General features: G+C 41.2%; 1 protein-coding gene across 3 annotated transcripts in view; it reads right to left on the reverse strand.

The window, feature by feature from the left end:
• Pparg (peroxisome proliferator activated receptor gamma) overlaps nucleotides 1-19,105 on the reverse strand; it is a 138,378-nt gene that overhangs the window by 72,377 nt on the left and 46,896 nt on the right. The window contains exon 1 of one of the 3 annotated variants that reach the window (XM_046425444.2): nucleotides 1,217-1,499. The exons of the other annotated variants lie outside the window; for them this stretch is intronic. Within the exon in view, the coding sequence (XP_046281400.1) occupies nucleotides 1,217-1,298 (82 nt within the window). The 5' untranslated portion in view covers nucleotides 1,299-1,499. Of the gene's footprint in view, nucleotides 1-1,216; nucleotides 1,500-19,105 lie in introns of those variants that run through there. 3 annotated transcript variants of the gene reach the window in all.

Here is a 19,105-nt window from a genome sequence, read left to right on the forward strand (position 1 = left end):
GAGGCACAGTCACTGGCAGAGCACGAGGGGCCCCAAGTTCTGGCTCCAATACCACACACACACACACACAAACTCATAATAAAATAAAATACTACTTCAGGAGACTTTTTTCCCCTCAATTCTTAAAACGTTCCATTTTTTTTTTTTTAAAAATTGTGATCCCTATGGTTCAGGCTTCTAGAAAAATCACAAGATTAAGAAGCCATCCATGTCGATCATGAAGTGACTTTCATTTGAATGCTTCAGCACTTATACTGTAAAACATGAATCCCCCTAGTTGGTACCGTCTGTTTTCACATGCGCTCTATGAGAAGAGAAAGAGGGAACAAATAGAAATACAGAAATAAACACGAAACAATGCAAAACAGAACAAACTGTCCTGAGAAACTCCAGTAGAAGGAGCTAGACAAATGAAGAACTTAACCTTTAGCAAGAGCCAAGAAAGAAAGGTTGAAAAACTACGTTTCTGTTTGAATTGGACAAATCTGAATAGGAGTCACAGTTAATCATTGACTTGGCATGCATTTAACCTGTTAGGGACCTCATTTTCTTGACGTGTAAAATGAGATGCTTAAGAGAAGACCTTCTTTGAGGTACCCACTATCTTTTTTTTTTTTTTTCCTCCAATACATTTGCCACCAGGCTAGGAAGCATCCTAAGAAATCTAAAGCAGAATAGAACTTGTTCCTACACTCCGGGAGCTTGCAATCTTTATCTTTAGGGGAGATAAAAACATACACACAGATACCTAGATTTCAAAGTTGAACTGAGAAATGATGAGAGGGATAAAAATGCCCTGAGAGGGATCAAAAACTGCTGTTAGATGCATCTGAAGTCCAAGATCAAAAGGGCAAGGAGTGACCCTTTCAGTATTCTAATAAGCCAAGAAGGAAACGCATGTAAATTCAGGAAATAAAAGTGAATAGGGTTGTTTTGGGGTATAAATACACCTTTAATACTTAAAATCCAGGAAATAAGAGCCCCACACAAATATAAAATGCAGACTAGGCTACGAGTTTGTGTGGAGGCTTGGAATCCATTCATAAGTGAACCCTACAGTAGCAAACTCCGCATTAAAACATCGGAGAATACACATGAAAGGATCAGAATAAGGATAAAGTGGAAAACAGACAATCTGCGCAATTTTGTCCTTACGCAAGTGCCCAAAGCAAGTGTCCAAAGCATCCCCAGCCACCGCACCTGGAATCGCCTTTACCTTGTGAGGTGCTTGCGGACAGTGAACCGGTGAAGGAATCGCCCTCTGGGTCAACAGGAGGATCTCCCAGAGTTTCACCCATAACCGTGTGGAATGGGGATGAGCCGTCATTCACACTGACGTTTTGTCTGTTTCTTGCAAGAGATCAATCCATTAAAGGGAAAAGGCTTGTGATGGTAGAAGTATGTGAATACCACCAATGAGTCAAGACGTTAGTTTCTGAATATTTGGGAGAGGTCGGAATAAACACAGAAAGGACCGGCTGGCACCGTCCTGTGAGAGGGCCAGCTGTGACAGAATGTTGTGTCATAATGTTTGCTGCTTTGGCAAGACTTGGTACATTACAAGGAAAACATTGCCACACTGTCTCGCCAGTGACCCACACATTCTGTGTCTTGAGAGGGGCAGGAACACTTGGAATTATCAGAGCGGAGATCATTTCAGGATTTGATCGATTTTTTAAAATTTCAATAAATGGGTTGGGGCTGGGGATCCGAGGTAGAGCGCTCGCCTAGCACGTGCGAGGCGCTGGGTTCAATCCTCAGCACCACGTAAAAATAAATAAATAAAACAAAGGCATGTGTCCAACAACAACTATAAAAAATATCTAAAAAAATTGCAATAAAACGCACATCTATCGCTTCTTAGTGGAAAACTTCAAAATCTCTGGGTTATGAAATAGCAGACAAACATATTTGGGTAAAGTTTCTTTTAGGTGTTCATCCTTGGTTGAATCTCAATTATCTGAAGAATATTTTGGATCTCAAGTGTGTGTGTGTGTGTGTGTGTGTGTGTGTGTGTGAGGGTGTATTCCTCCCCTCTACCCCAAATGACAATAGCTTCAGATATGCTTTCGGAATTTTTTTTTTTTTTGGTAATAGGGATTGAACTCAAGGATCCTAAACCACCAAGCCACATCCTTTTTTTTTTTTAATTTAGAGACAGGGTCTCACTAAATTGCCTAGGGCCTCACTAAATTGCTGAGGCTGGCCTTGAACTTGCCATCTTCCTAACTCAGCCTCCTGAGTTGCTAGGATTATAGACGTGTGCCACCACACCCGGCTCATATTTTAAATTCTGCTACCAGCATGCTACCCCAAAGTTACATGTCTAAGGTATTTAGTTGACTGTTTTACAAAATCCAATGTGACAGCAACTACTACCCAAATTCTATGAAAACTATAAACGGCCGAGAGACGGAGGGCCTGATATGGTTTTGATTTTCTATGTTAGGGTTTGCTTTTTTAAAAAAGTTAAAGTTTATCCAGCTATAGCCACTTCAGTCATGTTTCAGTCATGTTTCAGTCATGTTGATGGTTCAATGATAAATGCTATGTCATAATGAAAAAACTAGATTCCTTCTGAAAAGAATAATGCATTACCAGAAGAAAAAGAAAAAAAAAGACTGGCCCTGTTAAGTTGGCGAGGAATTGTGGTCAGTTTTGTAATCAGGAAAAAGCTGGCTTGCTCAAGGCCTTTGCCCTTTTTGGCGAGGATAAACATTCACCGTGCCAAACTGCTAATGTGGGAGCAGGTCTTGTCATAGAGACGGCCTGGTGGAACTGCAGTGAGCTGTGGGTGTTAAAAGGTGCCCCCACAGAGGGCAGTGTATCTGATGGCAATAATTCTCTGAATTACACTCATCCTGATATTCCCCAAGTGGAATAACCATATATCTGGTTAATCTATGTTGAGTAACTACTTACTCTTCAAGGGGACTAGTGTAAGTTTCCCTGTCAATCATGGAGCAATAGCTCGATGGGAAAACGCTTACCGGGTCTGAAGAGCACACAATGAAGTAGAGAGTTGGGCAATTACATCATTATTTTAAGCCCCCAAAGCCCTGAACTAATGTAATTCAAGTTAAAGCAAGTTTCTTGACAGTCCAAATGATGGGGGTAATTATCACTCTGGAGGATTAGTTTTTATCTACATTGACTTTGAATCCTCCATAAGAGTTTCTCCTTCCCTCCCCATGTTTGGAAATTTACTTATATGCCAAATTAATCCAGACACGAGGCCGTCTTTCTTACAGATGTGATATAATCCAAGGTTCTTGGTGGAATTTGAGACAGACCAAAAATCATTTACAAAGGCCAAGAATACACTTCTTTCTAATAGAACAGAACAAAAATTGAAGTCCCACTCTGCCTATAGATACTACCATTCAATGTCCCAGGATGTATTTGAGACTAAAGAGCAAATGGCAGCCTTATTTCCTATGAAGTGGCAATATCTCACTTCATTCCCTAATGTCACCTCATTTCTGCCTTCATATTCCAGACTCTTTAACTTTTTTTTTTTTATACTAGGAATTGAACCCAGGGTGCTCTACTACTGAGGTATATCCCTAGTCCTTTTTTTAAAATTTGGAGACAGGGTTTTGCTAAGTTGCTGAGGCTTGCCTCGAATTTTCGATCCTCCTTCCTCAGCCTCCCGAGTTGCTGAGATTATGGGTGGCAGGCACCACCACACCCGGCTCTTCAACTTTTTAAAAGTGATTAGGGCTAGGAGTATAGTTCAGTGGTAGAGCGTGGGGTTAGCATGCATGAGGCTGTGAGTTCAGTCCCCAGCACCAAAAAAAGAAAAAAAAAAAAAAGGAAGAGTTTTATTAAAATATTCTGAAGATCGTGTTGGGTATGGAGGATCACAATATTGGCAGAAGGATCCCATTAGAGAGCGAATGTTAATAAAATGAGAAATGAGAAAAGTACATTCTCCAAGTTAAACAGCCAAATGGGGATATATCCCATTTGGCACTGGAACTAGAATCTAGGTTTGCAGGACTCCCACGCCCAGGCCAGTCTACTATTGGCCTTGCCATCTTCTACTCTGACAAGGGTATACATCGCCTGTTTTAATAAATCAGGCACAATAAGGATAGAGTGAGAGGTCATTTAAGGGGAAAATTTGTTAACTGTTTCAAGGGACATTAAAGAGTGCCTGTGTTTGCTCACACCTGTACTCCCAGTGGGATTCAGAGGCTGAGGCAGGAGGATCGTGGCTGGGGAGGCTGAGGCAGGAGGATCTTGAGTTCAAAGCCAGCCTGAGCAACTCAGCGAGACCCTTTGAATTCTCAATAAGAGTTTCTCCTTCCCTCTCCATGTTTGGAAATAAATAAAATATTAAAAAAAGGCTGGGGATGTGGCTCAGTGGTTAAGCACCCCTGGGTTCAATCCCCAGTATAAACAAAAGCGGGGGGGGGGGCTATGTTATTCCTCTTCCACTGCCAATGGTCATGGTGAGCAACCCCTCCGTGCCTGTCTTCCCCTTGTTCCCACACCCCTGGAAGAAGATGTAGCTCGATTGTGCCACATAATTCTCTGTGGGCATCTTCGTTTCTCAGGCCAAGAGCATTGCCTGGTTCTCAGGTTGCATCGTGGTCTCTGTGACTATTTGGGCGACACCCGGATCCAGTCTTTTCAAACGTTGTTTAAGGAATGAATTTCTCTGCCTCCTGTTATTTCTCTTCTCTCTTTTTCTTCTCAGAGGCCAATCAATTTGCCAACCTCCTGGGGAGGCAGGCCTTCCTCCTAAGTCTCTAGCAGTTCTGTGCTTCGGTTACTCAACCATTGAAGTCATTGCTAATAGTTAATTATTCCCTCACACCCGGATCTGCTAACACACTGGCATTCCTTCCTGCCCTGGGCCAGACTGTTACTCACTTGAAAGCAAAAATTAAAAAAAAATCTCTCTTATTTGTTGTATTGCATTCATTTATGAGCTCAGCATTTATTGACAATAGGTGGTAAGCCTTGAGCGAGGGGCTGGGAATACGGTGTTGTTATTTTATGGAGTGTGGAAACTGCTGACACACAAAATCGACACTCTTGATCAGCGTGGAGGCTGGCATTCAGCAGGCTCCAGACACACTGTTTACACTCTTGACAGCGCTTACCAGCCAGGCAACACATCTGACATGGCGAGGTCCTCATGACATAGCTGTACGGCATGGATTGTTTGATCCTATTTTACGTTACTGATAACCTTTTGTCCTACCACACAGAAGTGCGAGGTCACTTTAGAAATAACTTGCCCCCGTGGACGTTAAAGCAGATGAAAATGGAATCGAGCAGATTGCCTTGTTATTCTTTTATGCACCTGTTCTGTTCCCAGATACTGAAGACAGTTTCAGTTTCCAGCCCGGTATCCATCTGCTCATTGGTCAGATATTCACCAAACACCTACTAAGGGCCAGGTGTTATTCTAGGCCTCGCAGATAAACACACCGAGAGGCCGAGGATCCTCCTCAATCGTTCACCTGCAACTGCACAGACCAAAATTACCCCAAGAGACCTAGAGGAGGTATCTTTTAATTTAGTTAGCTTTGAAGGTCACCTGGCCTGCGCTGGCATCAGAAATAATATAGTTACATCTTCATAAAAGAAATAAATTTAAAAGGATAATATATTTGCTTAAATGAAGTCATTACTCTCAGCGGATGGTACGTGATCACAAGAAAATTCATAATGGTTCTGACGTGCACGTGAATGTCCCTGTCCTTCCAGGTCTTCACATTATTCCCCAGTGTCCCACTCTGCAGAATGTCAAAATCAGAAGGATGTGGTACTGAAATAGGCCAAAGAGCGGAGGGTGCATTACGCCACAGTATAAACTCTTGGTGCCTCAGATCTTGCCTAGGGTGCCCCCAATGGGGGATGAGCACCTTGCATCTCGATAGAGGAGCGGCTGCGTGTACCTCTTGTAGGGGAGGCGCCTTCAAGGGTCATCCTTGGTCACTTTACAGAGTGAGGGGGACGGTCAAAGAACACCTCTCTCCTGCGCTGTGCACAGAATGAACTTGACTCCTGCTGAGGCTTTGTGCAGTGGAGAGGAAGAGAAGGGCTTCTCTCCTGGGACCGGGGAGACACTGGGCTGGGAATGTCTGTGGGTGTAACCCTGCAGCTTCAGCACAACGAAGAAGGAGAACAAGGGATGATTATAAAAGGAAGAGAGGGAAAGCCCACTTAATGCTCTCCCCGTTTGTGACACTTGAAAAAAAAAAAAGGACAGTTTGGTATCCGAGAAGGCGACGTGTGTGACGTTACTTTATGGAGCCAGCCCTTGGCCAGAAGAATCTAAACGTTACTCAACTAAGAAACTTCCAAATCTTAGCACATTTGGGAAAACACAATGAGACATAAAAATTGTGAATGGTTCAATAGCAAAAAAAAGAAAAAACCTAAACACCTGAGGTTAAAATCACAGTATTCTATCTCCATGAAGTTATTTTTAGTGTTACTCACTGTTAGAATGATTTATAAAGAATCTTCCTATAATGCAGATTTTTTGGGGGGGATATACTAAGGACTGAACCCAGAGGCTCTTTACCTCTGAGTTACATCCCCAGCCCTTTTTATTTTTTATTTTGAGACAGGATCTCACTAAGTTGCTTAGGGTCTTGCTAAGTTGACAAGGCTGGCCTTGAACTTGCGATCCTCCTGCCTCAGCCTTCCCAGTTGCTGGGGTTACAGGTGTGTGGCACCATCAAGCCCGGCTCAGAATATTAAATATATTTTACATTACCTTAGTCTTAAAGGTTAATGAAAACCTTGCCTTTTCTGACTTGGAATTTATCCTCTACACTGAACTTGGATTTCTAAACTTGCTTTGATTGGTTTCTTTTGGGTCAAACAGGCTCTGCCAACATTGGTATAGAATAGTAGGTATAGATTTTTTTTTCTTCTGCCATAACTTCATTTAAAAATTGGCTTCACTGAAATATATAAGGGCTGCTAACACTGACGTCAGCTCCTGAGAGCCCGGAGCACCCCAACAGCTCCCCCCTCTTGGTATCCCCAGAGCCTAGCACAGTACCTGGTTGGCACTAAAATACTTGTTTATTGGTCTTGTTGATCATAAGAGTGGCGAAAGAAGAGCTCATTGCCACATCTGTGTCACATGCATCATTCAAGGAGGAGCTTAAAAGAGACCTAATCAACTGATAACAGCATCAATTTTCCTCTTGTTCCAACAAGACTTCATTTTCCCTGTAAGGCCCCAAAGCAACCACCAGCATGTCACCCTAAGCCACCTTCTACCCTCACCCAGGACAGCTGCCTTCTCCTAGCACAAGTGCAGTTGGCTTGGAACCTTATCTCCAAGGGGCAGTTGCATCAGCTCAGGGTTTCTTCACAGTCATGAAGGAGACAGCAGGGGAGGACTATGCCAAGGGGACTCATCCCTTTGAGAAGAACAAATAATCCTGTATCCTAGATGCAAATTCTACCCTAGCCATCACAGCCAGCCATACAGTCCCATTGACAGAGGAGACATTTGAATACATCTGCCTCATTTCTTTTTTTGAAAGGCAGAATCCATTCTTCATTTGTCAAAAATTGTGATTTTGCCAGGCGCAGTGGCGCATACCTGTCATCCCAGCAACTCGGGAGGCTGAGGTGGGAGGATCACAAGTTGGAGGCCAGCCTCAGCAATTTATCAAGGCTCTATCTCAAAACAAATAAAAAGAGCTGGGGATGAAGTTCAGTAATAAAGCACCCCTGGGTTCAATCCCCAGTACAAAAAAACAAAAACAAAAACAAAAAAACAACTCCAAGCAAACTGTAATTTTGTTAAGAACTATATTATTTTGATTTAAAATAAAAATAATAAAATGATGCTAACTTGAAGCCTACACTCCAGCAGATGTACATATAATATTTTTAAAAGTGTTTAAGACTGAAGCAGTGGAAAAGAACACTGACTGACATTGCACCAGAAAGGCTAGTTTGTAAGTTTTAATCTGGTCTCCGGCACAAATTCTCAGCTGCTTGGATCTACTCTCTCATCTCTAGAGTAAGAAGGCCTCGTTACAAAAGAGCAAAATCTTTAAGGTCTCTTTGTTGCTGTTGTTTTGTGGTACTGAGGACTGAACCCAGGGGCATTCTATCACCAAAGTATATCATCAGCCCTTTTTTCATTTTATATTTTGAGACAGGGTCTCACTAAACTGTTGAAGCTGGCCTCCAACTTGTGATCTTCCTGCCTCAGCCTCCCAAGTAGCTGGGATTCCAGACATGTGCCACTATGCCTGGCTTCTCTTTGGGTTCTAATGTTAAGATATTAAATAATGTCAGAAGTTGGTTTATTTATAGCTTAATGGAAATGCTATATATTGTACTCTTATTCATATTCTGATGCGGAGACACTATGTCCTTATCATACCCAATAACAAAGGGACAGTATATAAGGCACTTTCATGTGGAAAAATAATGTCCAATAGTAAATGAAAAGCCTTGAAAAGAAAAAGCAACTGAAAACTTTCCTTCTTTTCCTTTTTTCCTTCAAAAGTTAACTTTTGTAATACCTGAAAAAGAGCCTAACCCGTCTAACCACTTTCTAGGGATCAACTAAACGCTTTTCAAATTACTGCACCTTTGAACCAAAGACGTACTACCTGAGCTATGTTAACGTGTCTTTGCAAGTAACATCTGAAATTCTCTAGTAATTGGGTTTCTTGCATGATAAAATACCACGAGCCATATTATCGACTGACGTGTACACATGTTGTGGGAAATCCTAACCCTCTAAGGCACGTATCTTCTGTCAGACTTCAGATTTTATCAATTAAATTTTGGAGATTATTTACATGGACATTTCTTAAGTAACACCCTCTCACGGGTGAACCATACTAGGAATCCCCAGATGCCACAGCAAACTAGGAGACAGGGAATGGCAGGTTTTGTTTTACGTAAAAGAAGCAATTTATAGCCAGGTGTGGTGGCACAAGCCTGTACACCCAGTGACTTGGGAGGCTGAGGCAGGAGGATTGCAGGTTGCAGGCCAGCCTCAGCAACTTAGCAAGACCCTGTCTCAAAATTAAAAGGGTTGAGGGGCTGGGGTTACTGTAGCTCAGTGGTAGAGTGCTTGCCTAGCACGGGTGAGGCCCTGGGTTCGATCCTCGGCACCACATTAAAAATAAATAAATAAAATAAAGGTATTGTGTCCATCTACAACTAAAAAAAATATTATTATTATTTTTTAAAAGGGTTGGGGATGTAGCTCAGTGGTAGAGCACCCCTAGGTTCGATACATGGTACCAAGGTGGAAAAAAAAGGAAGAAGTAATTTATCAATATCATGATTGCATTGAAGAAAACATGAGGCTACTGACATCACACGACTCACACAGAGTACCAGGGAGATTAATACGATCATATTCTAATTTCTCATATGTGGTCAATGGGTTCCAAAGGAATGAAATGATTTGCCCAAGGCATTACCAAGATAATTAGTAGCAGAGTTTGAACTGCGAATCAGGTTTCCTGATTCGCAGTTCAAAGCTCCAAATTGTTCAGATCAATGTTCGGATCCATTATCCTTAATGGCAGCAATCACGGTAGAAGCCTATCAGTATGGAAGCATTCAATCTGCCTCGAGGTGATTCAGGTAATGTGGACAAATGACCCATGTAAACGCCATAGTTCAACACAGAGTCTGGATACAAAGTAAGCACTCAATAGTGTCGTGGTAATTAAAATTTGATGATATTGGAACAGCGACTCAGGAATTCGTTTTGCTGACTAATTAGTCCTCATTTCATACATTCTGCATGAGTCACCCCAGTATTCTGGGGTTCTCCCGATACCAACAGCGATTTTTTCCCTTCCTAATGATAGTTCCTTGCTTTTATGAAAATAATCAAGATTACCATGCGAAAAGGGTAATATTTCTCTGACCAAAAAAAAAGTACCTTTGAGCTGAACATTGCTGGGTGGTCATTCAAAGCAGAAAAGAAAATAATAGCAATTATTGGAAGAGGACTTCAACATGGAACCTAGGTTTGGGCCTGTAGCTCAGTGGTAGAGCACTTACCGATAGAGCATGTACAAGGCCCTGGGTTAAAACCTGGTGATAATGTTTGGCTCTAGAGCTTTCCTTATTTGTCTTTAGTTGGTTTAATATAGTCAGACCTGGGTTTGAGTTGGAGATCTACCACTTAAAACCCTATTTACGATAGACTCACTGGTGAACTTCTATAATCCCAGTAACTTGGGAGGCTGAGGCAGGAGCATCATGAGTTTGAGGTCAGCCTCAGCAATTTAGCAAGGACCTCAGCAGCTTCAGTAAGATTCCCATCTCAAAATTTTAAAAATTAAAAAAAATAAAAATAAAAAACTAGGGATGTAGCTCAATGGTAAAGCACACCTGGGTTTAATCAACAGTACCAAAAGAGAGAAACAAACAAAATATTTTCACTTTGAGGAGGCCACTTTATCTTGCTAAGACTCTTGTTTTCTCATCTGATAGAGGAGCTTTGAGAATTAGAGATGATTTATGTAAATTGGTGCCTGGAACAGAGTAAGTGCTCAAATTACACTAATTATGAATTCTTATAATCAAAACCTTAAATCTTATACATGATGTCTGGTTAATAAAATAGAAAGAGCAGTCACCAAGCAACAATCTTATTGCTCTTATGTTAAAAGGAGCTACATAAAAAATGTTCCAGAAAAAAGAAACATACACAGAGTATGGACAAAACCTAAAATCAGTGCATAATGAACTGAATTTTGATGACAATTAAATAATAAGCCATATAGAATATATTTTTATAACTACTTTTCAATTAAGGTTCATCAAACAGTTAATAGTATATTAGGTCAATTACCTAAAAGTTTGTCTCTTTAATCTTCATTAGATACAACACTATAAAGTCTGTCCCAATCTAGGACTCTCCATTCAAATTTATAGAATTTTTTTTTTGTGTGTGTGTATGTGTGTGGTGCTGGGGATTGAACCCAGGGCCTCACACATGCTAGGCAAACACGTTTACCTCTGAGGTGGTTTTTTTTTTTTTTTTTTTTACTATTTATTTATTTATAGTTGTAGATCGGACAGCATGCCTTTACTCTATTTGTTTATTTTTAACAAGAATAAGCTACTGCCCCAGTCCCCACCTCTGAGTCCCTTTTTTTTAAAATTTATTTTGAGATGGGGCCTCCCTACATGGTCAAGGCTGGCCTCCAACTCCTGATCCTCATGCCTCAGCCTCCTGAATCACAGGGATTACAAGTGTGAGCCACTACGCCCAGCTGTAGAACAGATCTTTCACCACACTGGTGAAAACAAGAAGACTGAAAAAGATACAAAGTAGCTCTTAAGATTTGGATTCCATATTTACTGAGCAACTACTCTGTCAGGTGCTGTGCTCAGTGTCCTAAGATATAAAACCTTGCTTAGACTTCATAAAAACTCTGAGTTTGAAAGGAAACATACTTGGAAGCCAATGAGGCCAGTTTGTGATTAGATGATGAACAATGAGGCACCAAGCAAAGCATTTCAGTATCACATAACTAGGACTAGAACAAAGAGGAAGGCTGAGCTTCGGTTCTCAAACCCTTTCCCTACTTTTTAGTAACGAGGAACAAGATACAAACAAATCACTCTGCTATAAGTAGTTGACCTGAGAGAAGGGTAAATAATAATCACTGCCACTGAAGTCCTGTTTTGGTGTCAACTACATGCACGCCATATACTGTAGTACTGGCCACTGGTTTTCATTCTCTCTACTCTTCACCGCCGGGTGGACTGCATATTTCAGGGAAATCACACAGCTTTAATTCCTGAAGGCAGCTCTCTTGGATAGAGATACCAGCTGAGTGATAGAATCAGGAACACTTCCTTTTAGAAATTCAAAGTGTGGATTCAGGAAAGGACAAGTTTATTAAAACTTGCTGAGGCTGGCCTCAAACTCATGGTCCTCCTGCTTCGGCCTCCCAAGAAGAGAGTCTAATCGCTAATGAAACCAAATACCTTAGAATCCAAAGTAGCATATCTAAAGGAAACAAGAACTCAAGTCCAGAGGTGGGACATTCTTCCTAACTGGCCCAACACAGTTCCTTCAGGGAAGACAAAAGGTCTAACTTCATCTCTTTCATTAAAAAAAAAAAAAAGGATGTCTTCAATACCACACTTTCTTGGTTAGGCCTGTCTGTTTCCTACATCCATTGAATGTTCACATCATACAACACAGACCTAAGTTTCATTGCTGGTAGCCAGGGAAGCAGCTGCTTCTTCACCGTTTGATCAAACTACATAAAATTCACTTTTCCACCGTTGGTCTATTTCTTATGTGGATGGGTGGCCAAGTCCAGCCGGGATCCAGGCAGGTTCCCTGGCCTGCTGTTGAGAATGTTTTCTCAGTTACTTTTAAAAATTTTATTTAACCTTCAGTCTTTGTTTTGTTTTGTTTTGTTTTCCTCTGACAGTTACAAGCAATACCCATGCCCCTGGTTCTCCAGATACCTAATCTTTTTTCTTTTTGTTGTCTATTCACAACTGCCAACCAACCCCTCAGTGATATAATGAATGCTTCGGTTTTACCTAGAAATTTCCATTAAAGAGAGTTTTCAATTTTTTTTGCAAGTGGTTATTCCTAAATGATGCAGGATAGTTAGAATACAAACTTGGGTTCTTTTGAAGTTGTGGCTTTGGGAAGAGAGTCTAGGATCCTGGGCAGGTTTGTGGGCTAATTAAACCCCATGCCAGCCGCTCAGCTTGCTCCTCATACCCAGGGCGGCTTTTCTGCAGAAGGGACCCCAAGCCCGAGGAAGATGTTATGTTTTTATATTTCCAAACATGAGCTCCATTTTAATAGACTTTTCATCTGAAGCATTTAGAAACATTTTTAACTGAAGCAAAGATTAAAACAGGAAGACAGACAAGAAATAACTTTTGCGATTCTTCTCCAATAAGGGGTCTTCCCTCCCACCCACCCACCTACTCCCCACAAAATTAAAATAAAATTGAGTCTTAACTCAGTCCTCCTTCTAATTATGTTTTTCTTTGTTATCTATTGCACACTTTCAGATGAAGCGCTCAAAATGCCTACAGTAACTCTGGGCAGATTGACAAATATCCTACACATTGAAATGAGACGGGGTGGGCAGGAGGCCAGATTGCTTAACTGTTACTTAGGAATCCGTGGAGGTGGACCAGCCAAAATCTCTTGGGAGCTCCAAAGCCAGGCACAGAGCCGAGAAAACAATGGGCCGGGTTCTCCCACAGGAGATGATTCCCATTGTATGGGCCATTGTTTCCCTCATGTACCGCCTGAAGGTGAAGTGTACTCTGCTGTGTGGGAGACCTTCCATAAGGGAGGGACAGGCGATGAGAACGTAGCCTCTGGGAGATTCTCGAATGATATGCTAATCGGTTCAGCAGGGAACTTGCAGACAGACTTTCTGGGAACAGTGTACCCCAGAGCCCTACACATCAAGGTCAAGAAAGTTTGGGGACCGAGAGTTCACCAGATCATCCATGTGCCGGGCTATAGGAAGGGGCCTTGAAGAAAGTATTGGGAAGGGGATAGACAGAAATGGTAGGAGGGGACTGTCACAGGTACAGGGAATGCTAGAGAACATTCACTCATAACTTCCTCTTCATGTAGAGCTGGGGAAACTGAGGCACAGAGGTGTTCATTTACAGAAGGGGAAACTAAGGCACAATAAGGTTGAGTGATGGGCCCACAGCCTTGTCTAAGGTTATTACAGAGTGAGAGACACAGTCAAAGTTAGACCCATTCCCTGGTTCCACTAAAATAGTCATTTTCTGTTTCAACTGAGGCTCCTTGCTGTGCGCTGGGGGGAGGCGGATATCTAGCAGATAAATATTCTCAGGAAGTCCTATGGCTCTTTATAAAAAGCCCTTTTCTCAACAGCTTTATTGGGGTGTATTTTACATTTCACAAGGTTGACCATTTCAAATGGATAATTCAATGGACTGCGGTATAGTTACCTAGTTTTGCAACCATTACCCTAAGTCGGTCTTGGGACACGTTCACCTGGAAAGATCTCTGATGCTCATTGACATCCAATCCCGGTGTTTCACCCCCCTCCGACCCCCGCAGCCCCCCAGCCCAGGAGAGCACTGATCTACTTTTCTGTGTCGATAGCTCTGCTGCTTTCACTGGACGCCGCACACAGATGGAGTCACAGATCACAGGGTTCCACGAGCCTGGCTTTCTTGCACTTTATGTCTTTGGGGTTTATCCACACTGTAGCGTGTGCGAGGAGCTCACTGGTTCTTACTGTTGAACTGTCTAGATGAAGCCATGTATGGACATAGCATATTTTGTATATCTTTGCAGTTGATGGACAGGTAGATTCTAATTTTTGACAAAATTTTTAATTCTCTGTATTTTTTTTTTTTTTTTGGTGCTGGGGATTGAAGCCCAGGGCTCCGTGCATACTATGCATGCAATCAATCACTGAGCTATAATCCCAATTCGATGTCTTTAATTTTGCATTTCCTTTAATGAAATAGAAATATGTATTTTGGGGCTGGGGTGGTGGCTCAGTAGTGGAGCACTTGCCTGGCATGTGTAAGGGCCTGGGTTCCATCCTCAGCACTGCATAATAAGTAAAATAAAAGATCCATTTACAATTAAAAAAATTTTTTTTTAAAAAAAGGAAATATACCTGGATGATTTTATAACCAAACACTGGCGAAAGCAGTTTTCGGTGCTACGGTTTATTTTCGTGATTTCCCTGTGCCCAGCACTGCCACTCCAGCTACCCACGATTGGTAAGGACAAAGGTAGCCATTTCGTACGTGAATGATTCACGTGAGTCAACCAGAGGCCACATGAGATCCAGGAATGCTGTAGAAAGGCACGTTTCACAGCGGAGTTCGAAAAACAGAAAGGTCTAGGGAAAGTTTATACAGTTTTGAGAAGAATCCTATCTTCTTTTCTATATTTTTGTGGCGCTGGGGATTGAACCCGGGGCCTGGTGCATGCTGGGCAAGGGAAGTACCATGGAACAACATCCCCAGCTTCTGGGAAAATCTAATCAAATATACGTGGCGCTGAGTAGCAGAAAGTGCCAAACCCCAGGAAGCACGTGTGACCGCGGTGGCTTCCACTTGGCACTTTTACTTTGAATGTGAAGGGTCTTGTAACTTATCATCTTTTAATTTTTCTGGTTGTGCAGATGTTTAAGAGTAAAGTAAAGAATTTATGGCTGATTTTGTGCAAATTACAATAGAAATGAGGTGAACACTGAGAAATCATTAAGAAAAAAACTTTTGGGGGGTCACTTGGGGCTGGGGCTTGGTGGTAGAGCACTTGCCTAGCATGCGTGAGGCATTGGGTTCGATCCTCAGCACCACAGAAAGATAAAATAAATAAAAATATTCTGTCCAATTATAATGCAAAAATAAATAAATAAATAATACCAAAAAAATTCTGTCCATCTATAACTACAAAAAAATTTAAAAAGAAAGAAACTTCCCTTGACATCTGTATTGTACTTGAGTGTTACTTAAATATAGCTATAAAACTGAAACTGACTTCAGAAATCTTCCTATACTCTTTCATTTTATTAATTTAGAAAAAACAGGTTAGTACAAAATCCCACAGCCAGTTAGGTGACAGAGTTCGGTTTAAGACACAGTCCTTGAGTGTTGTGACTGCGAAACATTTATTCCAAATTGTGTCCTCTTGGCCTATGGAGGCTTTTGGCATTTTGCAGACAGGACGTCCCTGAAACTGAGACACGGAACAGATTCATCTTCTAAACTGTATTTTTTTCTATCAGTGATTGAACGTCAATCACAATCCCAACCTTTTACTGAGGACCTAAGATCTGCAACTTAGTGCTGGAGCAGGGAGGAAGGAAAGACATTTTAGCTAACTTTAAGAGGCAGAATGGAATAAGGCGAAGAAGTGGGAAGAAATCAAACAAACAACAACAACAACAAAACACACACACACACACACACACACACACGGCCTTCGGTTCTGCTACGAACTTGGCTTATAAACTTACACCAGTTGTGATGGCTCTGGTCTCGATTTCCCTGTTTTTCAAGCAGAGATAGGGGTAGGAGAGTAGATTAGAAGGCATCTAACATTTGCTTTGAGCTTTTCTCGTCAGTAAATTTAAATTCTGAAGGGCTCCTCTATTATTAACTCTTGTGCCTAAAGAGAATCAGCCTAACTTTTGAAAAGGCTTATTATTGCTGCCATCTGCGCATGTGCATGCATGTCCACCCCCACGTGCCCATCTTATTGCTCACTATTTCCTAATGTGACTTAAGTTCTATTCAAAAGAATTTATCCACTCATTTCTAGATGCCTATGGTAGATACATGTGCCTGTGGTATATACAGTAGGTGCTCAATAAATGTTGAGCGGCTGCGTTAATGGATGAATAAATGTATGCAGTCCTATTTTCTGCCATCCAACGGGACTCATTTCTGGTTTTCTTATCTGAGTTAGGCTATGATGCTTAATGATATATGTTTTTCTTGGTTATCACAAAGTAAATGCTCAGTGAATGCCAATTCATTAGTTCTTACCCCTTAATAATTCATTGCGTAGAGTCCACACCCCATAGTTTAGACCTAATTTGTTTCATCCTTGTTTTATTTCTCCAGGTTAAGTCCTTTGAAAACAGGTGAGAGTATGGATGCCTTTTGCTTCACTGACAATTCTAAATATGGCATTAGTTAGGTGTTAAGGATTTGATTGACTGATTTTTAAATTCCAAATGAATAAGACACTGTAGGTTTAAAGGCTTTTAGGAAAGTACCTTGCCCCAAACTTAAATGTTCACAAGAAGCTCAATCCCCTTGTTTTATTTTCAGAAGATGGTTTTCTTTCTTTGGAAAATGTTCTTATCCATACCTAAAGAATATCATTCATAAAATTCTTCTATCTTGCTTTCTTTTCCCAGCTAAATAATCACGTGCTCATTGATTATTGTTCCTTAGATCAATTGTTCCTTAGATTTGATTCCATTTTTTGGTGCTTGAAACTTTGAGTATGATCAAGTCCCTGAGCTATATATAGAAAAAGCCTTGGATTGTAAAGGGGCAGAGTTCTAGCTCAGGATCTCCTGGTGCCAGGGTCTCTGGGCAAGTCGCTGGACGCTTCTAGGCTCCCATTTTTCCATGTGCAGAAAGAGAAATAGTACCTTCTCTGCCTTAGATGGGTATTATTAGCATTAAACATGTTACCTAAAACTTCATGTTTTAAAGCGCTATGCCGCCAGGCCCCTGGTGCATTTTTATAATGCCACTACTAGGAAGGATGAGGCTGGAGGATCACTTGAGCCCAAGAGTTTGGGAAAGTTATAACGACAATTTTTTTGGTTGGAGGAGCGCTGGGGACTGAACCTAAGGTCTTACTTATGGGTCTCACTGAGCACCGGCCACGCCCAGGGGATTGGGGCCAGCCTGGTCAGCACAGTGAGACCCTTTTCCAAAACAAAACAGAAAAAAATCTCTATGCAAATGATTAGTTTCTCCTATTGTTACCAGAACATTAAAAACATCTTCCTTAAGGTTATAATTTAAGCACTTCATTGAATAAATGTTAAAATACATAGATATGGGCTGGGGTAAGGCTCAGGTAGATCATTTGCCTAGCTTACACAGGCCCTGGGTTTGATCCCCAACACTGTGAAAAATAAATACAAAATAAGAGAAAATACGCCGTGTGTGTGTGTGTGTGTGTGTGTGTGTTTAAAAGTAGAAAGGAATTATATCACAATGCTAACTTTTCTCTGGGTGATGGAATGATCCTTTTTTAGTGGGTATTTTTCTGTACACTCTGCAATAGTAGCGCTTGCTCTTATACTTGCTAAAAGTTACTTTAAATAAAATATAAATGCTATGCCAAATTGATTATTAAACATAACAGCTATAAATCCAGAGGACTCTGTGGAGGGAAAACACATCCATAATAAGCTTACTTCTATAGCTGACAAAATTAAATTTCAGAGTAGATTACTAAGCAAAGTGGCAGGGATGTTTAGCTAAGCTTTTTCAAAAGAAAAGCAGAGTTATCTAGAATAATGTAAACCTTTCCATTTTTCTAAAGAACCATTATCTCCCATCTTTTTTTTTTTCTCTGAAGTGTTTTTATTAGACATCAGCATCACCAGTGCTCAAACAGCATCAAGAGGTGAAACACAACATGGAAAACCTCAGACAGGAAGCTTAACGGTAGGACTGCATCAAAGATACCACAAGCTCCTGACCCGGTTATTATCCTTCATCTCCCCCTAACTTCCCAAGAGCAACCACCACCAAACTGGTGAATCTTCAGAATGTGTTCATAAATATGTATCAGTTTTCAGCTCAACCTTCATCTTATTGCTGAGAATTTTTTTTTTTTTTTGAGGTGGGGTCTCACCGTGTTGCCCAGGCTGGCCTCCAACTCAAGCAATCCTCCTTTCTCAGCCTCTACAGTAGTGGGACTAATGGCTCACGTGGCTACCCTCCTGGCTTCTTTGTTACTGAGAATTCTGATCAGTAGCTTTCTGGTTCCTGTACTTCTCTTCCTGAATATCATTGTCCTCTGTGATACATTCTCGTCATTCCCAATCCTTTGCCCTGCAGATTAACGTCTCTGAGATGAAGGGATTAAATTAAGATGACCCGGGTATTTTTATCACCCAAATAGGGATATATTTGAAAAGTAGAGAGGGACAATGAACATAAACTGTGGCTGTCACATGCAAACCAGGTCATTGTCACTTTAAGATTAAGCAAGGTATGGACATGTAGAGAGGAGAGATGTAACATGATGTTCTTGGTCCTGGCCACTAGAAACTAGGTCACTGCTGTCATAGCTGTCTCTTGGCCCCATATGCATGGCCTTCCACTCTGATGGTTACCTCAGTCATCTAGGTATTATATGAATTATTGAAAAATCTATGATCAGAATGTGGTGCAATGAATTTTCTCTTTCTTTCTTTCTTTCTTTCTTTCTTTCTTTCTTTCTTTCTTTCTTTCTTTCTTTCTTTCTTTCTTTCTTTCTTTCTTTCTTTCTTTTAAACACTGAAGGTTCACATGGGGCAGTTGTTTTGCAAAGGAGGCTGGGAATTGCGAGGCTCTTGCCCCGGGCTTCTCTTGCATTAAGAATTGTTGCATCTGGCCA

Source organism: Marmota monax, unplaced genomic scaffold (assembly GCF_021218885.2).
Source record: "Marmota monax isolate L192 unplaced genomic scaffold, Marmota_monax_Labrador192_F-V1.1 WCK01_AAM20220418_F8-fsc00028, whole genome shotgun sequence".
Lineage (NCBI taxonomy): Eukaryota > Metazoa > Chordata > Mammalia > Rodentia > Sciuridae > Marmota > Marmota monax.